At 40.3% G+C, this 17,971-nt stretch overlaps 1 protein-coding gene across 1 annotated transcript; it reads left to right on the forward strand.

Moving 5' to 3' along the window:
* Nucleotides 1–8,735: 8,735 nt before the first annotated feature.
* On the forward strand, nt 8,736–13,252 carry LOC117555433 (cytochrome P450 7A1). The gene is made up of 8 exons (XM_034230318.1): nt 8,736–8,997; nt 10,083–10,323; nt 10,455–10,664; nt 10,864–11,058; nt 11,195–11,394; nt 11,543–11,673; nt 11,832–12,010; nt 12,119–13,252. Exons 1-8 carry the CDS (start codon nt 8,915–8,917, stop codon nt 12,419–12,421), a joined length of 1,542 nt encoding a protein of 513 aa, XP_034086209.1. The 5' UTR covers nt 8,736–8,914; the 3' UTR covers nt 12,422–13,252.
* The last annotated feature ends 4,719 nt before the right edge of the window (nt 13,253–17,971 follow it).

Raw genomic sequence — 17,971 nt, forward strand, 5'->3', positions numbered from 1 at the left:
AAGAAAGGACAGTAAAAGAAGAGGCTTGTTTGAGACAAGCGAGACCTGCGCAATTGCGATCAACGTCTTGCTAGTGCGTTGCATGATGGTTAGTCATTTTGTCCGACTTGCTCTGGAGGCCCGCCTACATGAGACTTTGAAATTTCGCGGGACAAAGACGCCCGCAGCCTTGAGAGCGAGGCGAGGCGAGTTGGCGCAGTTGCTCTCCACGGGCTGCAGAAGCGAAATGCTTGATGGGAAACGACTCGCTGGTATCTCGAGCTGAGCGCTCATTGGTGGTTTTTACCACGTGCTGCTGATGAAACTCTCCAATTGGCTGGCAAAAGTTTGTTGTTGTTTTGTGTCAGTTTTACGTCGCCACATCCATTCCCATTTTTCATCATTGTTCCACAATGTTTATCATCATGAAATTAATATCTATATATTTTATACTATACTGCTTACCGTTTTCATACTTTATATATCTTAGCATATTCATACACACTGTTCATACTGCTCACAGGCTGATATGTAGTGTATTCATACCCCTCACTGTTTATTCATCATTCAATTCATTTTTATTCTGTAGGTTGTGTACATTACTTTTCACTTTACTGCTTGTTGCACCTGGTTAGAAGCTAAACTGCATTTCGTTGTCTCAGTACCTGTAATATGTGCAATAACAATAAAGTTGAATCTAATCTTGAGCAGGAACAAATGTATTTACTTAGTACATATCTGACATTAACGATTAAACACATGTGTGCATTCTTTATAAATGCAAACCGAGTCAAGCCGACTCCGAGCTGTCCGACTTCAGGCGAGCTTGTTGAGACCTCCCCCGGCTGCGAGGCGAGCCGCAACGCGTCTCAAACAAGCCTAGTTTGAGACGCGTTGCGGCTCGCCTCGAAAGTAGACGAGAATAGCCGCATAGTATAACATATATGTTATACTATACTTGCACTACTTACACTATACTTGCACTACTTGCACTACTTACCGCAGTTTCATACTGTTTCATTGTTTCACAATGTTTATGAAATTAATATCTATATATATATAGATATTAATTTCATAAACATTGTGGAACAATGATGAAAAATGTGAATGGATGTGGCGACGTAAAACTGACAAAACAACAACAAACTTTTGCCGAGCCAATTGGAGAGTTTCATCAGCAGCACGTGGTAAAAACCACCAATGAGCGCTCAGCTCGAGATACCAGCGAGTCGTTTCCCATCAAGCATTTAGCTTCCGCAGCCCGTGGAGAGCAACTGCGCCAACTCGCCTCGCCTCGCTCTCAAGGCTGCGGGCGTCTTTGTCCCGCGAAATTTCAAAGTCTCATGTGGGCGGGCCTCCAGAGCAAGTCGGACAAAATGACTAACCATCATGCAACGCACTAGCAAGACGTTGATCGCAACTGCGCAGGTCTGCGCAGGTCTTGCTTGTCTCAAACAAGCCCACTGTGGCTTCAGGCTTGATCACCGTTCAAATGACAGCGTTGGTTTCCCCAAAAGTGGGCGGGGCTGTAAAGTGACGTAGATAATACTCTCATCTATTATTCAAAACCATTCTATTTATTCTAACGTAAATTACATGCCAGTGTTTTATCTTGTTATTACTTATATTTTTATACTTTATTTGCTATGAGTTATATCTGAAGCAAATGATGTTTCTGAAGATGTGTAGTCAATTCCACCCTTCAATGTAGCATAAATGTGAACTACATTACAGGAACAATACTGGAAACAGACGTAGGAAAGATCCTCAGCTCGCTGATTGGATGTTTTAGCTGCAATGCACGTTGGGAAGCCTGTGTTTATGCTATGTGAAATCCGAAAACATTTAAAAAATATATATATATACTTTATTCCGAGTGTGCTTGCTTTTCTCTTTGGAAGTCATCACATAACGGCATTGTAATACACGGTTCGGCTGCATTAAATATTACAGATCTGCCATAGTTCTTTATTTATAGAGCCCTGCTGAGAAGACTTCTGGACAAACTTGAAGAACTGCCGCCAAAACTGAATACTTGACGTGGATCATAAATATATCAGCAATTAAACAAACTCATTTCTTTTCACAAAATACGTCTCCTTGCAGTATCAACAGTAATTCGGCTGACTTTTATATTTGATCTAATTCATAGATAGGTTATATTTACACCATAACGGTGCACAGCTGATAGAAAGGGACTTGTAGTTTTTAAAGATATTACTGATTTTCTTTGAATATAAGAATGTAAATACTGAGTTGAGAGAATAGTCATTTTTTCATTTCAAACCTTTATGTATCCAGGTGTATCCCATTGAGATCATTGATCTCTTTTTCAAGGGAGACCTGCTCAAGTAGTTCCACATGAAACATAAAAACATAAATAGAACAACAAAAGGACATCATACAGCATCATTTACATAATTATCCACATAAACAGGTACCAATAGCTTCCGATTGACTAGCATCCAACCGAGCTTTAAAAACATTTAGTGGCACCAGATTGCTCAGTTTCCATTTCAATTTCAGACTATTCCAAGACAGAGGAGCTGCGCATCTAAAAGCTGTCTTCCCTAAGACAGTCCTAGCAGTTGGCACATTTAATAAAACTACAGCATTCGATCTCAGGCAGTAGTCACTTACAATTCGCCGTGAGATCAGGGAGCAGATGTAAGATGTACGTTTACCCAAATCCCCTAATAGTCAGGGGATTTGGGTGATGGGAGACACATCTATGGAATCACAATTTCAATAGCTTACCATTAAATGACGGATATACCTTTCTGTCTTGTTTTATGGTTGCTTGTATTATCCTCAGATAGTGGTTTGCCTAAATAACTAGTGACATTTTAATAAATATTGCAAAAAAGGGCTCCAAAAAAGACATACTATAACCTGGTCGGCTTAGCCAGTGTGTATTTCTCTCAGACGCTCTTCCGTTTACTTATTTAATAAAGAAAAACAAATGGACGGTAGATACACAGATTTTACAAGTACGGTATTTGTGTTTACGGTAATAGTGTTTAAACTCTAAAATGAAACACAGTAATATGTAATTACTTTATTTTTTGTTACAGCGGTAGTGTTATAGCTGTAAAATAAAACACAGTAATTTCCAAGCATTGTATTTTTGTTTAAAGGTGGGGTAGGTAAGTTTGAGAAACCGGCTCGAGATACACTTTTTGTTATATTCCATGGAATGCTCTTAACATCCCGATAGCAATGAATATCTGAAGTGCTTTAACAAAAAATCCATTAAAAAATGTCATCTGTGGAAGCCGTAGTGCTGTAAAAAGCACGACCAATCATTTTAGCCGGCCCTTTTTTCAGCCTTCCATCTGGGCACAAACTTATCTCGTGCCCTCATTGGTCATGTGCGCGTTCGTGTGTGTTGGAGGAGGGGCTCTGTGAGGAAGTGGCAGATTTTTTCCGGCTGTGGCCGCTGTCACTACCCGATCTGCCGCCCTGCCCTATCTGCAGTGCGCATGTGCGAGATGGTCCGCCATATTGGACAACTACGTACGGCAACCCAAGTAGGACACTTGACACAGTGGCTTTTAGCAAAGCTCAAAAAGAAAACTCGAGAGAGATGAGTTATTGTTATTACAACGTGACTTCACTATTATTTAACAACTCTTTTTATTGGGTTCTTTTATTTGGGGTTAAGTACATTGTCAGAATAAGTGAGGAATGAATTTAACTTCTGTTAGACAGCTATATGCCATACATTTTTGCATACATTCACAGTAAATATTTATTCAGTATGATATGATTTTGTTTGGCCTTCATTGTTGCAAATCATGGTGGACTCACAAGGACAACACATGGAACAGTACGCTATTTTGAAACCAGTGCTTTATCAGAATACAGATAAGATAGGAGAGCATTGGAAGGTAGACTCATTTCAAGGTCAACATTATGTACTGTATGTACTCTGTAGAATGAGGTTGGTGTCAGTTCACACAATACCTTTTCCTTTATTCAATAATTCTTTTGTTTGATTTTCTCTCACATATTCGAGAACACTATCTAGTATCATGGCCGACAAATCCTGGCTGCCAGTCCTTCACTTCAATACATCTTTCACAGGAATCTTTTCTAGCAGCAATAACTACTATTAACACAAATAACTCAGTGTCTTACATAATGGCTGAAATATGGAGTTGATTTTTTACCTTCAGTTTTATTGAATTGTTGACATTGGACAATCTGCGGATTTACGGTAACCTTGTTTCACCAAACACAACATTCTGTTAAATGCTAGATATTTGAAATACAGTGTGAGAATAACGTGTAGTTATGGTAATGCAGAAGATTATCAGTACAGTGTGAGTTAACAAAATAAATAAAAACTTGGTGTCATCCCAGATTTATTTGACTTTTACAATTGTAACTATGTAGCCATTTGAAATGGCTCAGCGGTTCCTTCTTTCTGAAGATGCTTGACACAACAGTAACGAAACAACTGTTGAACTTAATGCAAATGTGAAAGTCCATTTCCAACAAGTATAAGAAAACAACTGCTGTTAACATGTCAAACTATCGTGGAGCTGAGGTCTTTATGTATACAGTATGATACACCTTGATTTATGTATTTATTATATTTGTATAAGCAATACAACAATTGTATCACCTTTATTTATCATGCAGGTAATTAGTCACTGCAGTTTAGCAGGAGTTTCAAGGCTGAACAGACTGAACAGTCCCTTTCAGGTTCATGTTGGTTTATCGCAGCCTTGGGATTATCATTCTGTTTCCCTGCTCTCTTGACCTTTTGTATCTCTCTTCCTCTTCTATCTCAGACTTTTACTGTCCCTCCTGGTAAAACAAGCTTTCTGCATCGCCAGCTGACTTATGCCTACCAACACAGATCAGACCTGGATCATATAATGTCAGGCCAGCTTCTATTTGATGTCAGCCAGCTTTATCATCATTTTGAGCATGGTTGCATTCTGTTTAGAATGTAGCCTCTTTTGTTTTTTACTAACACTTGGCCAGATGACTTCTTATATATGCAGACTGGCCTGAAGATCAAACTAGGCTGAAGTCAATATTGGATGTATGTTGAGCAGAGGCAAACACAACTCTAATTGATTGCCTTAGTCTCTGCCATCAACCCAGCTTTATACAAATGACAATAATTGAATGTTGTGTTAACAGAGGCATGTAATACCAAGCTAGATTAGTGGGTTAGTGACGTATGTTGACCCTAAAGCCATGGTTTGAAGTATTACGAAGACTGCTGCAGAACTAACCTGGACCAGACTAGGTTATATTCAGAGTTTAGGCTTGAATTTGGCAATCCCAAATCAGAGAATTTGTACACACTTGTGTAGCCGTAACTTTACACTGATGCCACCAAAGCAATGCAGGTACAGTTACTTTTATTTATTTGTAACTTATTGCTGGCAAGGCCTGGGGAATAGGACATTTTCAAGAACAATGGTTTCACTAAAAAGATTGCTATGTTCAGATTTAGGACACGTTGTCACTTTGTTCGAGGGACAACGTGCTTCACCGCTCTCCCCTGAGAAACAAACAGCAACGCTGGTCATGTGACACAGAGCAGAATAACGGCTAGAATGTTTTTATTCTCATGAGTTCTATTTTGTGTATTTTACCTCTCTTACCCTAATATACCCATTATTTAAATAATTACTGATCTCCTACAAGCCCTAAATATCCAGGTTGTTTGGTGGAATATATATCTGTGAACCCTGAATGATGCGTGCAGAGCTCATTTTTAATGTTGTTTTTTGTCAAAGGTGCAAAATTCAGAATACTATATGATTAACAGATAAGAAACTGGAAACTGTCAAACTAATACAACAGCTTCTCTGTCACCCTCAACCTTGACCTTGAAACAGTTACTTAGCTGCATTTGGATGGGATAATAAATAACACACTTTATCAGCATTTATAACATAGCATTTTTCAGGTAGTAAGGCTCCGCAGGTATTGCCAAGTTCACAAATCCACTGAGGACAGTTGCAATATAACATTGTCTTGGATTAAACTGCATGTTTCATTATCACACTGAGATGATGAGACAGTTGAGTATGATATATAAAGATGTTTGAATGAACTTTTTATGGTGTTGGGTCAGTTATGTAACTGACCCAACAGTTATGTAACTGACCCAACCACCATGTCATATATCCAGCCAGCTATCTACATGTTGTCTGTTTGCCAGAGTCTGGGGTTACTAAAGTTCTTTTGTGCACCAATTACAACAGTAACCTTTGCTGTGGAGCACTCTGGGGAGCTGATATCACAATATGAACGTAACAAGAGAGAGGAGATATTCATTAAAAAGCTAAATGTTTTTTTTGTTAGACTTTGAATGGAACCATGACACATGCTATTCAACAAACCACTATGTGTTAGGGCTGTGCAATTAATCGTATTTTAATCTCGATTACGATTTTGGCTTGCAACGATTACAGCAAATATGCTCCTGCCCCCCATCCTCTGTATTTGCACCCTGTTCCTGATGAACTTGTCTCCTGAATAAACCTTCCTTTCTTAAAACGTAATCCCATTATAACTGCCACTATTCTCCCATGCTTAACCTGCATAGTTTCAGCTGTTGACTGACACCAAACACACTTGGGACAAGTGAATAAGCTATATCATTTAGACAGATTTGAACTACAGTTCTCCTTTGAAGTAATAAACAATATATATATATATATATATATATATATATGTATATATATATATATATATATATACAGCATCAGAGCCGGGGACACCAGCAGACTGAATAAACTATTAAAGAATGCTGGCTCTGTCATCGGCATCAAGCTGGACCCTTTTGAAGCTGTGGTGGAGTGGGGGACACTGAACTATTATCCATCATGGATAGCCCGTCCCCCCTCTTCCCCGGGACAGACAGCGACTTGTTCTTTAACAGTGATTAACAATGATCCAGCTTTACTGTCACAAGGAGAGATACTTGAAGTCATTCCTGCCAACAGCTACAACAACTCTCCTCTGGCTAGCTCAGAACTCACAGCTGCATAGTCCTATAGTTTCTTTTCAAAGAAACACTTTCCCAATTTGGGATCAATATACGTACATATGATCTGATCTGACCTGTCCTCACGGTCTGCACTGCAGCCACTACAAGTGCTCAATTACATTAATTATGTCCACAGCGGATTTACCCTTTAACCTAACCTGGTAACTACCTTTCAAAATCGACTAGTTCACTAACATTTTCGAGACTGCTACCTACTTTCCGCGGACAACATCTGCAAACTGGAGAAGAGGCGATATTTGGGCCTAAACCTTGAAGCGAGTTTCACATGTGCCAACACCTCCATCACTGTCAGGTGTAGAGGAAACTTCTGTGTAGCATGCAGTGGAGTCACCGACTCAGGAAGGAGACACGGGAAGAGTCGGAGCTTTGATGTCAAACCACTGTGATTTATTTGGAGTTGGTACCAGAGTATTCACATCACAAATCCAAGAGTCAGAGGTTCTGACTTCACGGTAGAGTTGCCACGTCAATTCTGGAGAGCCTCTCTCTTGCCAGCCCATCTAACTGGTTTCGCAGAGAGTAAACAACATATTTGAGGAGATAGCCTAAACAGTGTGGGAACACAGAGCTACTTGCCTCGGACACTTATGACCTCGAAGATTTCACCTTGGAGTCCACAAATACAGAGAAGGAAGTGTCCCAGTGTACCCACAACACAGACCATCTGTATCCCAGTATTGACCGGTCACAGAATGGGAACAATAACATTATTGGCTAAGCCGCCTGTGTCCTTAAAGAAGGTAAACAGACATCGAGGTTTGTCCTGTATGTTACTAATTGGCGTCTTATGATAATTATTTCCACAACATCAGGTATTTCAAATCTCCAAATGCTTTGGATTTACAGAGTATTCATTTTCTCCATTAAGATGAAGACATCTTTACTTTATCACTCTATCAAAAGTGTGGTTTGTTATCATTAAACATCACGTTTGATGATAACAAGATTACTTATCAACTACCACAATATCAAGTCTTTACATGTCACAAAACATGCTCATCTCTGCACACACACACACACACACACACACACACACACATACACACACACACACACACACACACACACACACACACACACACACACACACACACACACACACACACACACACACACACACACACACACGCGCACACACACACACACACACACACACACACACACACACACACACACACACACACACACACAGAAGCTCAACAGGGACCTTGACACTATTTACCAACCTAGCACTATCAAGATACAACTCATTCAGGTATCTATGTCCATGGACTCCAGTCAAGGCCATCTCACACACACACAAACACACACACAAACACACACACACACACACACACACACACACACACACACACACACACACACACACACACACACACACACACATTTGCACGCAATCCTCCTTCTAGGGAAATCCTTGTAGCACGTCATCATTTTAGTTGAAATGTCATTCACAACAGAACACCTTTTGTTTTTTTATTCCGCAAAACTCAAATATTAATATAACATTTTGAATAAAGAGTAGTATTTCTATTACACTTAAAATACTCATTATTATTGCATAACTATATGGTATGCACATTCCAATTGATGCTCGAGGCTGACTCGGTGAAGATGTCGTTCCTCTCCAGTGATTCCGCCCTCGGTTCCTCCCTAAGTGACAATGCAGGTATAAAAACATGCCACACCGTGCCTGTCATCACACTTGAAGCAACACGGCTCAAATACAGGCTGCTTGCACAACTTGCAGCGATTCTAGGGAACAGGATTCTAATACACAAGGCTGTTGACTTGAATGAAGCAGGCAACAGTTAGTGTGATCTTTGGAGTTTTAATCGTGGGTAGGGAGCCTCCTCAGAGTGTTGGATCTTCCTCGTCATTAATATCATCAACATGATAATAAGCATCGCTCTGATCTGGGCAGTAGTGGTGGGATTGTGCTGCCTTCTGTGGCTTGCTGTGGGCATACGGCGCAGGTAAGAGAAGAAATGTTGGATGCATTATCTTTAGGGCTTTCTTTTGTAGGTTATTGTATTATTCTTACCCATCACTTTACCAGCATGTTTTTTTGCTGTGGAAGAACAGATGCATAAGGCCATCTTTGCTTACCAGTGTGGAGTACATACGTATGTGTCCAGTGTACAAATGCTTTTGTATTGATTATTTGACAGTATATTGTTGATCACAAACAGTTTAACAACAGGCGGGCAGTCAGCTCAGCTGCTGGGGGCAAACTGTAGTCAGATTTACTAAATCTGAATTTAAAAAAAAAAAATGTTGTTCACTAGACTAGAGGATCATTTAGAGTCTAAATCCCCCAAACTATTTCTACAAACCAGTCTAGTGTCTAAATTGTAGACGTTAAGGCTGATATTTAACTACAGCAACATTGCTGGAAAAGAAAGTTTGGGGCTCTCTGCTGGAACTGCTACCCCCGCGACCCGACCACGGATAAGTGGGAGAAGATGGATGGATGGAACATTGCTGGAAATGTGATTGTTTGGTGGCTCAAGGTTAAACTTTCAGGAAACTGGGCTTATTGAGACGGTCTGAATGAGTAAGCTTTTATGTATTTTGAGGAGGCATATTATAAAATCATTAATGAACAGAAACCTCTCTGGTTTCTAACTGGTTTGGATTGTTTTCAAACAGGGTGCCCCAATCACATTTCAAACTCAAATAATCAATGTGTCTGTATGACAGTGTCTGGTTACTTTTGGCAATTGTGTGGATTCAGCCAATTTTCACATGTCTTAGTCAAGGCAGTTTTTTCTGATTTCATGAATAAAATAGATTTGGAACAAAACACTAATAAGCCACTTTTAGGTTAAATCACTTTATCTGAATGTAATCAGTAATACTAAGAAGCAAAATGAGCAGAACATCTGTAAAAACTCTCATGAATTATTACCTTAAATAAATACAATCTTCATGTCCTCGGTCTGTCTAGACAAACAGCTGATATGTAATAAAAGAAAACGGTTTGAACTTCCCTCACAAACAGTTAGCTTTGGCTTTAACTGAATATTGTCTGCCATCTCTTTCTTGCCAATGCCCACAGGCAGCCCGGTGAGCCTGTGGTGGAGAACGGCTTCATCCCCTACCTGGGCTGTGCTCTGCAGTTCGGGGCAAACCCTCTTCAGTTCCTCCGCAGCCGCCAGAAGAAATATGGTCATATTTTCACCTGCAAGATCGCGGGCCAGTACATTCACTTCCTGTGCGACCCCTTCTCTTACCATTCAGTCATTAGACAGGGAAGACACTTGGATTGGAGGAAGTTCCACTTTGCAACATCTGTGAAGGTACTGGATTTCATAGTTAATATTCATACTATTTTTTTTCAGGATATGTTTCTTCCTCAATAGAGAACTTTTCCATGCTTATACTAGTCAGTCCTTCCATGGTCTTAAAGCTCTCCCTCTTACCCTCGCAGGTGTTCGGCCATGACAGCTTTGATCCTCGCCATGGCCACACCACAGAGAACCTTCACCAAACCTTTTTGAAGACCCTGCAGGGGGAGGCTCTGCCCTCTCTGATAGAGAGTATGATGGGCCACCTCCAGGACGTCATGTTGAAGTCGGACAAACTCAGCCCCAGCAAGGACCACTGGGATGTGGATGGCATTTTTGCTTTCTGCTACAAGGTCAGTAATTTGACTTTGTATTTGAAGCATAATAGGTCATTAGGACACTGCAAGCGGTAGGCTGCTTTCTGATTTGAAGTGCCATCATTTATTTATGGTCTCTGTATACCCATACTTACCCACCGTGCCCTATATTCTGACTTGAAAACCGTGTTCCAAACTGTCCTAAGTTGTTTCCTTCTGTTCTGCTCTCCTCCAGGTGATGTTTGAGTCAGGCTACCTGACCCTGTTTGGTAAAGAGCTGGGAGAAGACAAGATTCAGGCTCAGCAGGAAGCTCAGAATGCCTTGGTACTCAATGCTTTGGAAAACTTCAAAGAATTTGACAAGATCTTCCCTGCGTTGGTGGCAGGCCTACCTATCCATGTGTTTAAGAGCGCCCACAGTGCCAGAGAGGTGAGAGGGCTTTCCCCACAACTATCAAAGGAAGCATTGATAAGACTGCCTTGAACTGATGACATCTTTAGCAGTTTAAGCTTTCCATATAACCTCAGGTATTTCCTTTCTGTAATTATTCTTTTCAAATGTACAGAAACTAGCAAAGACCATGCATGCTGAAAACCTGTCCAAGAGGGAGAATGTGTCTGATCTGATCTCTATGAGGATGATCCTGAATGATTCCTTGTCTACCTTCAATGACGTGAGCAAGTCTAGGACCCATGTGGCTCTGCTCTGGGCTTCTCAGGCTAACACATTGCCTGCCACCTTCTGGAGTCTCTTTTATTTGATCAGGTACTGACAGTCCTGCTTTTCTCTGTGTGCACAGTAGACACAATAGATTGCTTGAGCACAAGATGTTGAGAGTTCTGATCTTTCTGAACAGAATGACAGCTTTAACCATCATCTTCCTGTCAGTTAAATGTCACATGTGATTTCTCAGGAGTCCAGAAGCTATGAAGGCAGGTCGTGAGGAAGTGCTGAAAATTCTGGAGGATTCAGGTCTGACGGTTGACCCTAGCAACCCAACACTCAACCTGACCCGGGACCAGCTGGACAACATGCCTGTTCTGGGTAAGATTCCATAGATAACTGGAAAATAGAAGTTGTACAAGATATAATATTGCTTGATTTAAGCCTTGCAATGCCTACACATATAAACCGTTTTCTTCAAATCCAATTTCCATTTCATGAACCTAATGTGTCTCTTTCTGTCTATTTTCTGTCTATAGACAGCATCATAAAAGAAGCCATGCGTCTTTCCAGTGCTTCAATGAACGTCCGTGTTGCCAAGGAAGACTTCTTGCTTCACCTTGACAACCAAGAGGCATACCGCATCAGGAAAGATGATGTGATTGCTTTATATCCACCCATGTTGCACTTTGACCCAGACATCTATGAGGATCCCTATGTAAGAGCCCTTACTACATAATAAAGAGAAAACTCTCTTCCAGGAAGTAATTATAGTTTGTGTGGCCCCACTGAACCCCTGTCTATCTCTCTTCTCTTCAACACACAGGAGTTCAAGTTTGATCGTTTCCTGGATGAGAAGGGTCAGGAGAAAGTTAACTTTTCGCGCAACGGCCGGCGACTGCGTTACTTCAACATGCCCTTCGGCTCTGGGGTCACCAAATGCCCTGGCAGATTTTTTGCTGTGTATGAGATCAAACAGTTTCTGACTCTGGTGCTGTCCTACTTTGACATGGAGCTGTTGGACCCTGCTACCCAAGTCCCGCCCCTTGACCAATCACGAGCTGGTCTGGGAATCCTGCAGCCTACCTACGATGTGGACTTCAGATACAAGCTTAGGCACACCTGCTAGGCTCTTTGTTCAGGCAGAGTGATTTAAGAACATAGTGTACATAATATATATTTAACACCGTTAATGGAGATGTCTTTATGTATATGTAAATAGATTGAATGATATATTGTTTATGCATGTTGTTTGCCACTGTAGGACATATATTCTGCACATATGGATGAATCCCATACAGTTTACACAAGTATAAATGGGTGAAACATGCAAAACACTGGTGACTGGAAGTTCCCTTTCTACACTTGTGATACATTTTCCCTTCTCATGCCCTAGGATGGTCTATCACAGCAGCATTCTGCAGTGAACCAAGTCTTCATTACCGCTTTAGCTCATCTATTCTGCCACAGTGCTTCTCATTCACAAATTGCTGACTAGACTCTTCTCATTTTATCAATGAATGCATATTACTGTAATCAGTATCATTTACTAACCTCACCTTGAAGTAGAAGATTGAGCTTCGATCACCTTGGAGTTTGCCCTCTCAGGTTGTCTCAGTCTCACTGCTGTCACAGAAGAGCTGAGTGTTGTTCAACACAGACCTTCATATGTCGCCGTCATCCACCCTCTGAGTATAATTGCTGTAAGGCCTGTTGCTCAATATTAAGATACGCTGTGGTTTGTTTGATAAGGAGAAATTAGCATACTGAATTTCTCAAGTAGCCAGCTGAAAGTGGTGACAAGCCAAAAAACTGAAAGGAAATTGCAGTTTTAATGAATGTGCATGCACAAAGTGAAGAAATCAGAACATTGACATATGTGCTGCATAGCTGTCTGTAAAATGTCTATAATTAAAGAATTTGTCAGTGTTGAACCAACAAGTATGTCCAATTTCAAACAGTCCTCTTGACTTTCATTAAGTTAATTCATAGAAATGACACACGATAGTTAATGCAGCTGACAGCTGAGGGAGACAGACATCAAAATGTATTTGCATTTGTCCCTGGATTGAGATTGAAGGTAAATCAGTTACTGATATTATTGTTTTCAATTGAAAAGGAAACTACATATTAAGATGTGGGATGGAAACAAGGTCAGAACACCACCGTAAACATGCACAGCTTTTTTCATTTAGCTCCCTGACAATCTGAAGGGTTAGCACTGAACACAAGTTCAACCTACACATGTACATGCTGTGCAGACAGATGATGAATCAATACATGTGTGCACTTGTCTTTGTCCTCATGTCTCTCTCTCTAGATTTACATATTAGAGCTGCACTTGAATGAATATTGAATATCTAATATGTATTTCATGTTATCGAAATATGAACTAGTGCAATATTTAAATCACAGGAAGTACAGATTTGTTAAGGGCTAAATATGTTTTGAAAAGCAATTTGGAGCAAGCATTGCGGAGCTCTTAATCTACAGACCTATCAAAACATCTTGTTTGGTACAGACAAACCACACCAGGATCATTATAAAAACGTTTCAGATAAAATGATAACACATTATGCAAAATGATCAACACCCTAATATCATGAATCATATCGCTCATGCAGAATGATTTGTCATAGTAACAGTTCAAAGGTATTTCCTAAAATGTTGTATTCATTATTCTAGGTAGAGTGTGTCAAATCTAATGATTGAAAATGTGTTATAACCAGGCTCACAGCATGAAAACACATGATCAAACTTATTTCAAGCCGAAATAGAAGTATCTTCCCTACTCCTCTCCCCGTCATTTGAGTCACCTTGCACGGCAGACCTCTTCTTCAAACGCAGCCTTTATTTTGGTCTGAATGCTAAACCGTCTTTAACATGATCTGTTGCACACATCATGTATTGTCTGTGTGTATATCATATCTTACAATCACCCACAGCATACATAAAAGTATGTTACCTGTAAATAACACTTCTCATGCGCCTCAGAGGCTGACAGATTTGTAGACTGAGTGCTTAAATATATTTAAATGCATTGCTTTTGAATATATTATCATCAAGAAAATTATTGTTACTAACTTTTAAAATGTTCACATTTGTAATGCCGATTGGAAATAATTGTTACATACAATGGGAGGGGGATCATGACTTATTTTCTGCTTCCAAAGTAAGGTATACAAAAAAGGCTTGAGACCCACAGGTTAAGTATAGATGATGTCAGTAAATATAACAAAATATATAATAAAATATAAATATAACAGTATTTTCATTGCAATGGAATTGAATAAAAAGGAATTAAAAAAATTCGGCAGTAATAAGAAAAGAAAACAGATATTGTTGTACATTGTGTGCATTAATGTAATGCGTATAGAGTCTATGATGTGGCTGAGGTAAAGTGTCAGTGGGGGGGCGGGCCTAGTTGATGGGGGAAGAAACTGTTCAGGTGGAGAGAGGTTTTGGTCCCGATGGAGCGCAGCCTCCTGCCAGAGGGGAGGGGGTGAACAGTTGGGACAAACTGTTGCTCGGGGTCCTGGAGGCGTGCAGGTCGTGGAGGGATGGCAGATTGCAGCCGATCACCTTCTCTGCAGAGCGGATGACACGCGGATGACTTCCCTTATCATTGGCTGTGGCTGCAGCGTACCAGATGGTGATGGAGGAGGTGAGGATGGACTCCATGATGGAGGTGTAGAAGTTCACCATCATCGTCTGTGGCCCCTGGATGTGTAAAGAGGGAGCTGTGGCCTCTCAATGCAGACAGGATCTGCTCTATCTTATCTGATCAAGCGCACATTTAAAACAAATGGAAATTGTCAGGACCTTTTTTGTAAAAGGTTTTTGATGTGTGTTGATTAGTTTTCCTACTGGTTCCTACATTTTGGAAACTTTTCCTGAAGCCCAAAGGCTTGCAAATGAATGGTCTCTGTGTGGGATGAACACATTTCTGTGAGATTCTAGTTCCATGCAGCTGTTTTTGTATCTTTATGGTCCTATACATGGGCGTCATTTCCACTGGGGACAGGGGGGACATGTCCCCCCCACTTTTAAATGTGTTTATTATTTTTTTTTTTACGCAAGCGGTCATCGTCACGGAGGAGCGTCTGTATGGAGTCAGATTTGGGTCAATATTCTAGCGCGTAAAACAAGCTACTCACGAGTGGAAAATGTGCTTTTACACGCGCATAAAATGACCCTCGCGCGCAGATTAAACCCCCGCGAGAGACAGCCCTCTTGCTCGCTCGCGGGAGTGTCAGCCTCGCGGAGTCTGTCTACGCGCGTGAAAAGTTTCTAGCACTTTGGGGCGGAGCCACTGGACTTTGATTGACAGCTGCAAGGAAGCCCGGAGTTGCCAGGTTTGATAAATGCCTGAACTACCAAGAGCCGAGGAGTGACAGCTGCAAGATCAGTTGGACGAGATTGAATGGTAAAGTTGTCCATAAAAAACTATTATATTCGTAAAGTGTACAGCTAATATATATATATATATATATCATAATGAATTTTATATAAAACAATATATTTTTGATTGGGTTGTATCTGTCGAAAAACTGCTGTCTGCTGTATGCACCTCCCTTAAGAAATGAACTATAAATGAATTATAGTATTACTATATACTATAAGAGTTGTATAGTGTCCTTTAGTAAGTTTGTATTTTTCACCAGCTATTGTATTACTATAGTTTTTTCTGTAGTGCCATTTTATTAGCTATAGTAGCCCTATAATATTTCAATAGTAATACTATGTTTCTAGATCTTTGTAGTATTCCTATATTATTTTAAATAGTATAACTATAGTATAATATATAGTGTTTCTGTAGTTGTTTTTTGAACACACTATAGAACACTCCTATAGTAATAGTATGATGTTGTCATAATGAATGCATATTATTACTATAGTGTTTGTAAAAGTATTACGCTCCTAGAATTAATGTGTAATTTTTTAAAGTGTCAGAAACTTTTCACGCGCGTAGACAGACTCCGCGAGCAAGTGAGGCTGACACTCCCGCGAGCGAGCAAGAGGGCTGTCTCTCTCGCGAGTGAGCGCATAGCCGCTCGCGGGGGTTTAATCTGCGCGCGGGGGTCATTTCATGCGCGTGTAAAAGCACATTTTCCACTCGTGAGTAGCTTGTTTTGCGCGCTAGAATATTGACCCAAATCTGACTCCATAGTCTGTGTGTGTGTGGCACGAGTGCATCTTGTGAGAGAGAGATAGAAAGAGAGAGAGACAAAGAGAGAGAGACCCAGCTAGCAGGGAACGTTCTCACAACTTTGGCTAACGTTACCTATTGGTTCTAATAAGGTTTTAAAGAAACGTTTTAATCTGATGTTCAAATAACCTTTTTAGGATGTTTATTTTTTCAAATAATGTTTCTATAAGGTTTAAGGTTAACTAAGACATAACGTTTTAACTGCAACATTCAGAGGATGTTTTCAGGATGTTATTGAGGCCTGAGATGACAGAAAGTTTATTTATAAAACGTTCCTTTAATGTGATATGTTAACAAAGGTGGAACGTTTTGCCTGCAACATTCTAAGGATGTGTTTTGGACGTTGTTGGGTAACACATTAAAGATGTTCTTTATAAAACATTCCCTCAATGTTACATGATAACAAATGAAGAACATTTTCAAAGCAACATTCTGAAAAAGATTTCAGGATGTTATTGAGGCCTGAGATGACAGAAAGTGTTTTATAAAATGTGCCTTCAATGTGTTAACAAAGGTGGAACGTTTTGCCTGCAACATTCTAAGGATGTGTTTTGGCCGTTGTTGGGTAACACATTAAAGATGTTCTTTATAAAACGTTCCCTCAATGTTACATGATAACCAAAGAAGAACATTTTGAAAGCAACATTTGGATAATGTTTTCAGGAGGTTATTATTTATTTATAAAATGTTCCTGAGATGCGAAATATTAACAGGGTCATGGTCAACGTCAGATTTATTTGTAGTGCGCTTTAAAAAACAAACTTGTTGCATTTGTTTGAAAAGGATGTTGAAAAGAAATCTGATGTCACCACATTTTCGTTTTTAGAAAAATACAAGCACGTAATTCATGATATTGCATGTTTGCGTAGGCATGTCTGAGTTCCCAGCTAGACATTGTTGGTTCTAAAAACATTCTGAGAATGTTACCATTCATTGTTCTAGGAATGGTTTCATCGAGGAGTTTTATTTTGGTTCCTAGAATGCACTTCTGAAAGGTAGGATAACGTTCTCTAAAAACATTCTTAAAATGTTTGGTGATAACATTGTTCGAACATTATACCCCAAGTGTTTTTGTTGTTTATGCACATATCTCTACGGTCATATGGATCGAATAACACTTAGAAAACCAAAGACAGACATTTAGAAGAACGGACCGACTATCACTGCCCGTCCCTGAAACCCCTGTTAGTGGGTTAGTGCCCCCCCCCCCCCACACCTGCCTGCTGGTCTGCTCTACACGGCTGGGAGCAATCTCCAATCAACCACACCTGCAACCTGCTCACCAGCCACACTATGAAAGCCTGCAGCCTGCACTCATTCCCTGCCGGATTGTTACCGTGAACGGTTTGTTGCGTGCCGCTCTAGCTTTTTACCAGCATATTTTTTGACAACTTTGCCTGCTTTTGCCTCACACTCATTTTTGTGTCTCTCCCAGGAGGAATCCATGGCCTTCCACACTCCCAAGACCAG

This window comes from Gymnodraco acuticeps, unplaced genomic scaffold, assembly GCF_902827175.1.
Source record: "Gymnodraco acuticeps unplaced genomic scaffold, fGymAcu1.1, whole genome shotgun sequence".
Classification (NCBI taxonomy): domain Eukaryota; kingdom Metazoa; phylum Chordata; class Actinopteri; order Perciformes; family Bathydraconidae; genus Gymnodraco; species Gymnodraco acuticeps.

What these genes read in the sequence shown, in the direction of transcription:
- LOC117555433 (XM_034230318.1), top strand. Translation starts at nt 8,915, where the DNA reads ATGATAATAAGCATCGCTCTGATCTGGGCAGTAGTGGTGGGATTGTGC. An exon ending in GGACAACATGCCTGTTCTGG is followed by an intron (nt 11,674 to 11,831) that starts GTAAGATTCCAT and finishes TTCTGTCTATAG; the next exon opens with ACAGCATCATAAAAGAAGCC. An exon ending in ACATCTATGAGGATCCCTAT is followed by an intron (nt 12,011 to 12,118) that starts GTAAGAGCCCTT and finishes TTCAACACACAG; the next exon opens with GAGTTCAAGTTTGATCGTTT.